At 37.0% G+C, this 13,120-nt stretch overlaps 2 protein-coding genes across 3 annotated transcripts in view; both read right to left on the minus strand.

Moving 5' to 3' along the window:
* Nucleotides 1-3,024, minus strand: part of LOC107659724 (fragile X mental retardation syndrome-related protein 1-like) — a 28,328-nt gene extending 25,304 nt beyond the window's left edge. Inside the window, exons 1-2 of one of the 2 annotated variants that reach the window (XM_016448750.1) lie at nt 2,873-3,024; nt 2,432-2,780 (exon numbers count right to left, since the gene is read on the minus strand). In XM_016448750.1, the coding sequence (XP_016304236.1) occupies nt 2,432-2,482 (51 nt within the window). In that variant the 5' untranslated portion in view covers nt 2,483-2,780; nt 2,873-3,024. Of the gene's footprint in view, nt 1-2,431 lie in introns of both variants that reach the window. The other variant, XM_016448748.1, reaches the window with a different exon arrangement.
* Nucleotides 3,025-8,888: 5,864 nt separating this feature from the next.
* LOC107659726 (probable G-protein coupled receptor 132) lies at nt 8,889-13,120 on the minus strand. Its single transcript, XM_016448751.1, has 4 exons — nt 12,969-13,120; nt 12,701-12,824; nt 10,907-11,489; nt 8,889-9,626 (listed from the first exon to the last, which is right to left on the minus strand). Exons 2-4 carry the CDS (start codon nt 12,759-12,761, stop codon nt 9,218-9,220), a joined length of 1,053 nt encoding a protein of 350 aa, XP_016304237.1. The 5' UTR covers nt 12,762-12,824; nt 12,969-13,120; the 3' UTR covers nt 8,889-9,217.

Genomic DNA, 13,120 nt, shown 5'->3' on the forward strand with positions numbered 1-13,120 from the left:
TGCTACGAACCACCCAAAACACCCTATCAATGTCCTAGCAACCACCCAGAACACCCTAGCAACCTCACAGCAAAGCATTACAGTCACTCAGAACATCTTAGTAACAACATAGCAACATCCTAGCACCCTAGTAATGTCCTAGCAACCACTCAGAACACCCAACAAAGTCCTAGCAACCTCTTAGAACCCCTTAGCAACTACATATCTTAGCAACCTCCAAGAACAACCTAGCAACCGTATTGCAACTACTATTAACACCCAGAACACCTTAGCAGTCATATACTTTAGCAACCATTCTTAAAGGGTTAGTTCACCCAAAAATGAAAATTAGGCTGCGTTTTACTCACTCACGAGGCATCCTAGGTGTATATGACTTCTTTCAGACGAATCCAGTCGGAGTTATATTAAAAATTGTCTTTGATCTTTCAAGCTCTATCGTTGTACTCAGCGGGTGTTGCAGTGCTTCGGTTCAAATGATGTGAAATAAAAAGCACCCTTCCACAAAAAAAAGTGTCTCACACGGCTCCGGGGGATGAACAAAGGCCTCCTGTAGCAAATCGATGTGTTTTTGTAAGAAAAATATCCATATTTAAAACATAATAATCACTTTAATGTAGGGCTGTGCAATTAATCGAAATTCAGTTTCGATTTCGGCCTCCAACGATTATGAAAATACAGTAATCGAGATAAAACGATTATTGCGCCCCATTCCACCCCCTTTCCAGTGGTGCGCTTTCGTTCCTCCATAATCAGTAAAATCATATAACGAGACTTTTGCAAAATGGGACGTACTTGATTTAAGTTGATTAGATTGATTTATGTTTTTAAAAGCGTGAAAGAACTTGCATTTCCTCTGGAAGATTACTGTGTATGCGCTCAGAGACGGAACACAACACGGACATGTAAAGTCATCTTTTAGCGCCTAAACGGTCAAATACACACAAAAATGTGTCAAAATGCAGTGCTTGGTGATTATTCACGTAAACCCTCGACGGTTATGCAATAAATGAAAGTAAAGAGTTAGGAATTAAAATACTTGTGTAACAGTAAATTGGATCCGTGCGGCTCTAAAAGGGGTCATAGGATGCCCATTTTCCACAAGTTGATATTATTCTTTAGGGTCTTAATGAAAAGTCTGTAACATAGTTTGGTTAAAACTTCTCAATGGTAGTGTTAGGGCTGTGACGGTGGCAGATTTTTACCACCGCGGTGGTAATGGACCAACTACCCCCGGTGGCACGTTGATATATAAAAAATAAATAAATAAATAAAAAAAATAAATTATATTAGTGGTGTCAAAATTAGCACGTTAACGCAGGTGATTATTTTTTCAGTTTAACGCGGTAAAAAAAATTTACGCAATTAACGCAGGGGCGGGGCTAGGGTTGACCACCCCACTCACAACTGCTCATTCTGTGACTTTTTTTCTTGTCAAGAAGTCCATTTATTCAGTCGCAGAACGTCTTTACGACCACATCAAAGGGTAGACATTTCAGATGCGCGCTCCAGCTTCACTTAAGCACCAGGCACGAGTCAAACGAGCGCGGAAATGATACTGTGCGTTTAAATTTATCGATTGACAGCACTAATTTATAATATAACAGGCATGTGATCATTGAAGATGGAAAACCTGTATATAGTAACAAACACCATCACATTTTCTCATCATAAAAGCCGGACTGCGTGGTTTCCCACAGTCTAACCTGAACTCAAGCTGACCAAACAAAGAGGACAGGCTTGTGAACACAACTAATGGCACCAGATTTCACATATGCACATAAAACACACAACATAAGCCTGACACTTTGATAAACTTAAAAACAAGCTCACAACCTTAGTCTCCAATGGGTAGTTCACATGAAAATGATTGAGTCATTAAGGAAGAATGACAATGTCACACACCATTGACTTTCACTGTCTGAAAAGGATGCAATAAAAAAAGTAAATAACACTGTCAGTCCCCAACAACTCCTTTTGTGGCCCACAGAAGGAAGGAAGAATTTGGAACATGATGATGATGATGATGATAAATGATGACAAATTTCATTTTTTTAGCCTAACTATTCCTTCAAGCACTTATGCACTAATGTCCCATTATGTGTCTCAAAACACCAATGTGATGCTCAGAAATGCTGCCTAGGTAGGGCAGCTCACTAGATTTTGAGATACAGCCACCGGCTTCTAATCAACAGACTCACTGGCTAACAGAATTCGGTGCTTGTACTGTTTACTAGCTAAGAAATAAAAAAAACAATCTCTCCAAACAGGCCGATGACTACCCAGCAGGTCCAAAACAACAGAGCGCCCTTACGTCTCGGGCCTCTTTGAAAGTGATACACATCACTGCATCACACCTCAGCTGTCCTGACCCGTTCGTGCACGCGTACACTAGACCGTTATGGTTTAATATTGTTTTTTAAAATGAAGTTACCTTGTAGAAGGCCCCGTTAGAGCCGCGCACCTCCACCGCCAACCCGTCCATGTTCGTCGGCGTGTCCCCACGACTGTGCCTCTCTTTAAGCGCTCCGACAGCGTGCGAGTCCGGAACCACCCCCAGCTTCACGGGCCTCTCGCCGTTCTCCGGCCGCTTGTGTGTGTCCAGTGTTTCGGGTGGGAGAGGGGGCAAAGGTGACGGGGGGAGCACAGGAGCCACAGGGAAGGGTTCAGCTCCGACACCCTTTCCAGCGGGACAAGTTAATAGCTCAATAATGGCTGCTAGAGCGCGAGAGAAGCTCGCACGAGTGCCGTTTGTGGCAAATCTGAAGCTGGAATTATGCTGTCTAATGAGGCTGGATGAAAACGAGGAGTTAGCACAAAAGCTAGCGCAGCCACTAATCAACGGTCATCGACACCTTCTATCACTTGAACTCACGGTTCTTGTATATGTCGGGGTGTTTTTCGTGGGAATCCTCTCTACTATGTCTGAGAACGCTGTTGATTAGGACGTTAGTTCTTTAATAAGACTGTAATGCTGCGCTACTTCAACCTTCCCCTCCAGCACACGCCGTCAGTCAGAGTGGAGCAGCAAGACTGTGAATGACCCCGAAATGCCCGCCCATCTTAGCTTTCGTGGTTGTGATTGGTCTATTGCGCTGCCACTCACACACAGCTGCGCGCTGTGATTGGCGGAAGTGTCGGGGGCCGGTCGACGCGGACCCAGTGGTTACGGCTCCTGGTTCGCCGGGCTTTTTCTGTTAGCGCCAGTGTAGTTGCTATATTTGGGTGGCTCTGTTTTTTGACGAGACCCACCGATTCACAAAAACTCTGATACATGTCATGTAAAGAAAGACGACAGTTTCCAAACGCTCTTTCTTTCTCTATACTGATATACCGTAGGGAAAAATGATAAAGGAACATGAGGCGTAATATTTATCTTACAGCAGAGTTTTGGAACAGATGCTTTGGGGCCTTTCATAATATCAAACACACTGTGCAACCGCATGAATCATGAAATGCACTAAATTTGAAACACACTGGTTTCACTTTGAAGGCTTTAGTGCTTAATGCACAACCGACTGATTTTGTACGACAATTTTTTTAATCTTTAAAATATCCTGTTTTTCTTTTTGAATCAGTCTCGAGTTCTAAACTAATGTACACAAAACTGTTGCTTTGTATAACTCTTACAAGTCTCTGTTTGAAGTACCTTATGGCAACATTCGAATACAATGGAATATGTAATCAAACACCATGGAATATCCACTGATATAATCCCACAATACTTTTGTGAAATAGATGTTGGATCCTGAAATCTCACAGCTTCATGACTGGTGCTCAAATTTAGTTTTATAATAGCACATGCTATGGCATTTTCTCTGGACTGATATCTGATATAAAATGAAACAACTGTACCATTAAGGTTACCTAAGCACAAAAAAAAAAAAATGTCTACAGGATATTGGGATGCTTAACAACAGTTGTGGAAGGTGCTCCCGGATGTTGGCTGATTTGATGTCACTTACTGATGGGTGAGAAATGACACGCCAAACAGTTTGACCAAATGAGAGGGTGAGGAACTCAGGAGGGGGTTAAAGGCATGAGACAGCTGAAGACAGCAGATGTTGAAGGACATGTGTCAAACATCAGAGGATGTGAGGACGTCTGAACAGATCCAAGCAACTGCATTTGTGAAGGGTTTCATATAAAGTGAATTTGGAAGTTACTGTTTTATAAGAGAAATTTGTAACATGATCCTTCAGAAATCAGTCTAATATGCTGATTTGGTGCTCAAGAAATATTTCTTATTAATGTTGAAAACATTTAAAAAAGGAAATGAATAGGCTATTTTTATTTAACACTATTGCATTAAATGGATCAAAAGTGACAGTAAAGCCATTTATAATGTTATAAAAGATTTCTATTTTAAATAAATGCTGTTCTTTTGAACTGAATTTATTTTAAATTATAATATTTCACAATATTACTGTTTTACATGATTTCTGATCAAATAAATGCATAAGCATAAGCATAAGATACTTCATATCAAGTTTCAAAAATAAATAAATAACTAAAAATAAAAATAATTTTAAAGATCCCAAATCATTAGTCAAGCAAAGAGGGGTTATACACCGAGGTTGGTGACAGAATTGTCCCACTGAGGTAGATTTATAATTTTGCATGACGCCACAGTCAGTCTGCAACAGGTGCAAGGAAAACAGTCAGACATAAGCTGTGATGACCAGTCAAAAAAAACAACAACAACAACAACAACACAAAACCCTCTGTAGTAAACACACTCATATGTAGTGACATTTTACCACCAACAGAGGGTAATGTAGCGCCACAATGTCCATATGTCTGTTCCCACAAGGTTTTGGGTGGTGATGGTAGTAGAGCCTGAAATATCTTAACCTGAAGAGGAATCAAATTGAATTGCATCTTTTATCCACAGAGCAGCAGTATTGGGTGCATCTATGAATTAAGGAGCTGAATTGTTAACGCAACGCTTGTCGGTACGGTCAAGTGGTCTTGCAGTTATGTAGCTCAGTCATTCTTGAGAAGTGGGACAAAACAGGGTGCAAAATTGAAAAAATAAAACCTTGTACTCAGACAAATGAAACTACATTTATGTATCTTATATGTACTAAGCTACTGAGCTATGCTTTGATACAAACTCCCAACTTTTCTCTTTTTTAACAACATGTGCTTTTTTACCTTGGACTGTGTAATATAATTTCAACTTTATCTTTAACAGCATTCAAGATGTTTTTAACATTTCAAAACACATTCTCGTGTTAGCAGACAGATTAATCAAATACACTGAATCAGTCAATTACTGTATTAAAACAAACACAACAAACAGTGAGTATGTTATTGTTTATAAAGCTTTTATTCAAGAGTCACATTTAAGTATTTTGATATATCATTGGAACACAAAATCTTATGGTGGTGACATCTGACGGTGTTGACAAATTTGGCATTTCTTTCACAAAACCAATGGAGTTCATGTAGTAGCCATTTTATTTTTTTCTGTTGATGCTAGATGCCAATGGAACCTGCTTCAGGAAAATAAAATTATCTAAATATTTAAAATAATTTCCTCAGAAATTGGAAGATGGCGTTGACATACCATGGTTGTGACAAAGGAAATATTAACATTAGGATTTAAAATATTCTAAAACTATAAAACTTAGCAGAGCCTGTCTGACACTGATGTACTCTGCAGAGGTGAACTGTGGCAAGGGGGTCCTTTAGAGTGACAGCTGCCCCTGATATTCCCTGATTTTATTACATTTTATTGAATGTCTGACGGTGTTGACAAAAAGTGGGGACGCAACTTTAAAATCGTATGAAACATGCATGTGTCATTAAAAAAACAACCTTGCTTTGATAGGAGATATTATTAAGTGTTGCTTTTGATAAAACAAGCTCTTTTTCATCATTAAATTTTTTTTTATCCATTTTATTGCATATGAATGATTGAACCCTTCTCTGTGGACACACTGTTTTAGACGTAGTGAGAGGACATTAAGAAACACAGATTTGGAATAATAATGAGAAAATTAAATTGAAGGTGATAATTGTGTTAAATACATTCTATTATTAATCCCTCATGACATTTAAAATTGAAAATATTTTTATTTTTAAACCTAATAGCAGTTACCCTTGCTGGACTTGTTTTGTCCCATGTCTCAAGAATGACTGAGCTGTGAGAATTAAGTGTCTCTTTCATTATATATTTTAGTGCATGCTTTACAGTTGCTCAGTGTTATTATACTTATTTGTTTACATTTTTGTTTTAGTGCTCATTCAAATGCAGACATTGATTTGGAAATCTGTCATCTTTCCTTATGTTCCACATACAGGTTCTGAGCCAATTATTTGGGTTGTAAATGGCATGAGACTAATCATTCTGGAGGCACAGACAACTAACGTCATTCTCGGACTGTTAGATAGCAACACGCAGGCCCGGATTGGCTAATCGGTAGCACCGAGAGGATTCCCGGTGGGCCAGTCTGTTTTTTGGCCGCTAGGGCCGGTGTTGTCATGCCACTGGGTTGAACTGTTCCTAGGCTGCCTGCATTCATAGCAGCCTCACTCTTTTTATTTATTTTCTCGCAGGCCATATTATTATTTTCACCAGATCATATCAGTAACAAATTCTCAATTGATAACTAAAATAGATAACTAATCATTATTTTTGCGGAAAACATTTAATCTACCTGAGGGAAGACGTCTTTCATTGTAAGTTAATGCTGTTAAATAGAGGGGAAAAAATGCATTACAAAAAAAAAAACAAATAAAATACTTCTTGCGTAGGCTATTCTTAAACTTGGACCTCATTACTGAAGTAAAAATCCAAGCACCAGAAGTGGCCCACACCACACTATGCATTTTCATTCATTCAAAGGCTATAGTTGCAATAATATTTTAGATCAAAACTTTAAGTGCCATTGTTTAAAAAAAATGCTTTATTGACTGACGTTTCATAGACCTTCAGTTGTTAGATTTTCAAATTTCATGCCATTTGTAATTTCACAGTATTTTCACCTCCTCAATTACACGTGTGAAGTCACAATTCTATAATGGTACAATTTACTCAGGCCGATGACATTTTTTGTATGACATTTAAAATTATTTTTAGAATAATTGTACATAAATAGGTTAAGCAAAACAATTGTGATTATTTTTATATATAAAAAGAGAACTTTTTAACTGCAGGCAGACTTAGGCCTACATTATGGTACAGTATAAATATTTGGAACGTCCCTTATTCTGTCCCTTATTTTCTTAAAAAATAAACACTATTTTCTTAAAGAATAAGAGAAAGAATCACAATTGTCCCTTATTTTACATTTCTTATGTTAATTGGCAATGATGACGTAATTATCTTTTGACTCCCCTGACAGCGGGAAAAAAAAGTCATTGTTGGAGATATGCGAGCAAAAAATAATAGATAAAAAATGTATAATAGAAAGCGCAAAGGCGGCACTGAAAAGGCCAGTAAAAAAAACCAAAAAAACAACAACAAAGTGGGCCGGTCTGGCATGAAACTCCAGGGCTGAAAATGAGTCCCACTCCGGCCCTGGCAACATGGGAACACACATAGTCTCAAGCCTTTTAATATGTGCATTTCACATTTTTAACAGCCCTTTAAGAATCAGGAACTGCAAACGTTTACTTCACTATATACGCACTTATGCACCTAATGTGAGCTTTCATTTTCAGTGACAAATGAACCAGAAGCTGTATCAGCCACTATTTTTTACTAAGGATTTCACTCTTACAACAAACGGTTAAAAAATTAGAAAAAAGGAAAAAAATAATGCAGCACATTACTGTTTATCAGTGTTTATTGTTGCATACTCATACTGTGTAGTTTCACATTGTATTTTAAAAAGAGTAGGTGGTATATAATACTGCATAGTAAGCAGTACTTTATTATTCTATTCTGAACATAGCCATTTTCTTGCGAAGATGAACATATTGATATACATTTCAGCTCTCTAGTGTAAAGGCACCCAAAGCAAGCACATGCAGTCTCACTCTAGGCATGTAGTTTCTTTCATTTTAGCAGTACAGAATCTGATCTGACAGCATATGTACTGGCCTGCCTTTGCTTATGTCCTCCAGTAGGTGTCAGACCTGATTTGGAAATCCTTAAAACAATTCAGAAGAGCTTGACCTTTGCTCTGGTTTCTGACTTGCTGTGATCCAGGATCTTTGGTTTTTAAGCAGCTTTTTCTATAATCCTGAACCAGTTCTATATGCTTATTTCTCACTTTTATCACAATCTTGTGATTTTAGCAGTACAGAATCTGATCTGACAGCATATGTACTGGCCTCCTGACTTTGCTTATGTCCTCCAGTAGGTGTCAGACCTGATTTGGAAATCCTTAAAACAATTCAGAAGAGCTTGACCTTTGCTCTGGTTTCTGACTTGCTGTGATCCAGGATCTTTGGTTTTTAAGCAGCTTTTTCTATAATCCTGAACCAGTTCTATATGCTTATTTCTCACTTTTATCACAATCTTGTGTTTCTGTTAAAACAACAGGGTATAGCAGATTTTACAGATGTTGGACACAGAACTGCCATTCAAAAATTTGGGGTCAGTAATTTTTTTTTTGTTTTGAAAGCAAGAATGTAATACTTTTATTTGTCACGAGGGACAAACTAGGGCATGGAGAGCTAAACAACAACAAAACATGAACCCAGGTCTGACACACGTGACACTGAAGACTGGAGTAATGACAAATTCAGCTTTACCATCACAGGAAGAAATTAAATTTTAAAATGTATTAAAATAGACAGCACTTATTTTAAATTGTAATATTATTTTACACTATTATTGTTTTACTATATTTTTGATCGAATAAATGCAGCCTTGGTGAGCATAAGAGACTTCTTTAAAAAACATTAAAAAAAAGACCCCAAACTTTTGAACGGTAGTGTAATTATACCTGACTTCAGTACAGACATAATAATAATAAAGTATTTTAAGCAATACAGAGAATGCATTAGAATCTCCTCAGGCTGTATGGGAGTCTAAACATTTGACTGAAGATGTTGAAGGAGTAGCTCTGACACGTGTGATCCAGTGATCACGTGCCACTGCCTCATACCAGCCGTGTCTTAATGACATCACTGTCGTTGTCACAGTGGCGACAGGTAATTTGTCAAATCTCAGCCTGATAAGCCATTTTCACGTCATGTGTAAAAAACTTTCAGCACATGCCTTACAAAGACTCCGACACTTATTAGCATCTGTATGAGACCGCTAAACATCTGCTCTGCGGTCGAGACGACTTTTGGGAAAAGATGGTACTCGTGATCCCTGGTGCACCCTATGACCCCGGTAAGGGCAGAGAAGAGATCTGCGAAGCTCTTGGCGAGCATCGTTGCAAAGAAAGATGTAGAAAAGAGGGTCTAGAAGGGTGTTGAGACTGGTGAGCCCGTAGCAGATTCGATAGTAAAGGTAAAGAGAAACTTCCACCAAACACTGGTCTTTTTCACTTTCCGTGAGAAGCAGGGTAACAAATCTGTAGCCGACCACCAGATGATAGGGACCAAAAATGACAATGAAGATGACAGTGATGACAACCAGGGTTGCGACAATCCTGCGGCGTTCGTGATCCGTGACAGACGGGGAGTTCCGCAGAGTCAGCCCGATTCGGCCAGAGGTGTACCTGAATGTGAATAAGAGGAACGAAAGGCCAAAAGGTTATGAATGATATAGTTATGATTGTGTTTACAGTAACATTCCTTTAAAGAGACAGACGTTGTATCTGTGTTTGTCATCTGTGCAATGGCATTTTGATGGCATGCTAATTCATTCCTAGGCCTGTGTGCTGAGACAACATGTTTCTAACATGTGCCTATAAATACGGGTTGGTAAAAGCCTTTTGTAAGGTAAACAGTGCAGGATTCAATGACAAACAAGAGTGTCTGCAATAATAAATATTTTAAAAATCTAGTTTAAATCACACGTGCCAAGTTCTTAGAAATGTACTCATACTCTTAGTATTCATGTTGAAAACGCATAAAAACCTTTTATACCTTTTATATTTAAGAAAAAACGTAATCCACATATACAAATATATAACAAATACATAAGTAAACAGTAAAAGCATATTATTGACCCCCTGAATTCATAACATGTACATTTCTTATTTTTAAAACTGTTTTTAAATGTTCTATTTTCAAAGGAAAAGCAAGGCAATTTTATTTATATAGTTCATTTCATACACAATGTTAAAAGGTTCAAAGTGTTTTATACAAAAAACATTAAAGATAATCATAAAATAGTCATAACAGGTGATTAAGAAATAAAATTAACAATGGAAAAGTAAAAAAAAAAGATTCTCATACCATTAAAGATAATCATAAAATAGTCATAACAGGTGATTAAGAAATTGTCACGAATCCTGTCCATGGACTTCCGTTTATTCACCACCAGACACTGCATTTTTAAGTAGTCACGCCACATGATATTTTACAACCTGAACTAACTCTATCTTGTCATAAAATGGTTAAATTATCTTATTTTAAGAGATGTATTGATCTTGACACACAGGGTCAGCAGAGGCCCTCTCAGTGATATCATTTCCTGTTTTATGATTTTTTTCCCCTGCATATTGGTTGCGCCACATTGACTTCGCTGATCATTAATTTTATTTTTAAATATGAATATTATTAATACATTTCTAAGAAATAATAAAAAATAAACTGTGAAACTATTTCATTCCTTTAGTGGTGATATATGTTTTGCATTATGACATGAGTACAGTTTTATCACCCTGACATTGACCTTATGAACCCCCTAAAAGCCTAAATTAATTTTATTCAGAAATTAAAAACATGCTCATTGAAGAAGAGATTTTTAAATAAATTATTAGATTTGGAGTAAAAAGAACATGATTTTATTGACCCAGGTACAGTCACATGAATGAAAATGCATTTCACTTACCCTAGTATAGAGCAGGGCATCAGAAACCCTAAAGCAACTGTGGCGATTTTAAAGTAAGCATATCTGGTGCTCACAGGGTACTGCTCCAGACACAGCTCTCTCTGGGGCTCGAACACAGATGGGTAGAGGCCAGTCAGGCAGAACAGAAATATCAAAGTCCACATTACCATACCAGAAAACGCTGCCACTCGCACTTTCCGTACACCACGGCTGCTGAGAGGGTACACGATTGCTAGACAGCGATCCAGGGCGATGAGGCAAAGAAAAATGACACTGGCATAAAGGTTAACGTAAAAAACGTAGCCCACTAGCTGGCAGGTCACAGACCCGTAAGGCCAGTGGTGGTCTCCCTGCAGGTATAGGATCCACAGTGGCAAGGTGAGTAGCTGGAGAAGATCTGAAAGCAGTAAGTTTAGGATATAGACCAGCTGGCAGCCGCCTCCACCAGACCGGCCTAGCTGGTACAGTCCCCAGAGGGAGAGCAGGTTAGCTGGGAGTCCAATAGAGAAGGCAAGGCTGTAGATGTAGGTCAGACCTACTCTGTCATTTGCCAGAGGGATTTGGCAGCTCCCATTGGTCAGGTCTGTGGAAAATTAGAAAATCTTTTTTTTTTAATATTAAAGAGTATAACATTTATTTTTTCTTTATAACATTTATGATATCAGTGTTAAAAACAGTTGTTCTGCTTAATCATTTTGGGAAACTGTGGTACTTTTTTCCCCAGAATTCTTTGATGAATAGAAAGTAAAAAAAACTGCTTTTATTTGAAATAGAATTCTTTTGTAACAATGTATAAGTCTTTACTATCACTTTTCGTAAATGTAATTTCCTTGCTCTATAAAAGTATTAATTGAAAATATGTTGTAAAAACCTTTGAAAGTCTGTGTATATTTATTTACTAAAGATTACAGTTAAATGTAGTTAAAGGGGTCATATGATGTTGCTAAAATGAACATTATTTTGTGTATTCGGTGTAATGAAATGCGGTTTAAGGTTAAAAAAACACATTATTTTCCACATACTGTACATTATTGTATTGTTACAGAGCCTTTCAAAGGGTTTTTACAAAATATCTAAAATTAATACTTTTATTGAGCAAGGAAATTACATTTACTAAAAGTGACCATAAAGACTTTTACATTGTTACAAAAGAATTATATTTCAAATAAATTTTTTTTTTTTAACTTTCTATTCATCAAAGAATTCTGGGGAAAAAAGTACCACAGTTTCCCAAAATGATTAAGCAGAACAACTGTTTTTAACACTGATATCATAAATGTTATAAAGAAAAAAGAAATGTTATAAAGAAAGATGAGAAATGTTTCTTGAGCACTAAATCAGAATATTAAAATGATTTCTGAAGGATCATGTGACACTGAATTCTGGAGTAATGGCTGCTGAAAATTCAGCTTTGCCATCACAGAAATAAATTACATACTAAAATATCTAAACATATAAAACAGGTATTTTAAATTGTTATAATATTTAATTTATAAGTTATATTAATTTGAGTTTTTACTATATTTTTAATCAAATAAATGCAATAAAAAATGTTTTATTAAAAAAAAAAAAATCTTACAACACCAGTCTTTTGAACAGCAGTGTATACTTTTGAATGTTGTAATGTTTAAATTCACTTTAAATGATTGATTTTAGTGTTTAATTTTTTATATTTTGAATTCATTCAGACAAAACAGTACCAAATTTGAATATAAACCATAACATGAAAAACAATTTTAATATTGTACATCTTTAGTTGTTTTAAATATATCATGCAGAGGAATAGTAACTTACTCAGAAGCATGGTTTTATGGTTATGACTTGTCCATGACATCTGAATCTTCAAAATTTTCATTACAGATGTTGAAACAGACCAGTCCTCAGATTCTCCAGTCACCTCTGACAATGGTTAAGCAACCTGAGCAGAACACAGAAATGTCACACAATACTGTTCCACTCTTAAAATTTATGTCTGTCATTAGACAACACAACAATGAACAGACAACAAACGGTTTGTTCCAGAACCTATGCTTATATTCATAAAAAATATAAATATTCCCACCACTGTCTGGTCTGGAGAGCGTCATCTGCATGTCCAGCTCCACTACATGTGCATAAACCTGTGCATACATTAGAGTGGAAAGTTCTGCCGTGTCCAACCATGGGCTTGTCTGGCTTTTTGATCATTTCCCCCAGCAGGAAGCCACTTCTACT

The sequence above is a fragment of the Sinocyclocheilus anshuiensis genome, unplaced genomic scaffold, assembly GCF_001515605.1.
Source record: "Sinocyclocheilus anshuiensis isolate Anshui unplaced genomic scaffold, SAMN03320099.WGS_v1.1 scaffold960, whole genome shotgun sequence".
Lineage (NCBI taxonomy): Eukaryota > Metazoa > Chordata > Actinopteri > Cypriniformes > Cyprinidae > Sinocyclocheilus > Sinocyclocheilus anshuiensis.

Coding starts and splice junctions, on each gene's coding strand:
- LOC107659726 (XM_016448751.1), bottom strand. CDS start 12,761: ATGAAAATTTTGAAGATTCAGATGTCATGGACAAGTCATAACCATAAA. Junction 11,490..12,700: donor CCATAAAACCATGCTTCTGA/GTAAGTTACTAT, acceptor AATTTTCCACAG/ACCTGACCAATGGGAGCTGC. Junction 9,627..10,906: donor ATGCCCTGCTCTATACTAGG/GTAAGTGAAATG, acceptor ATTCACATTCAG/GTACACCTCTGGCCGAATCG.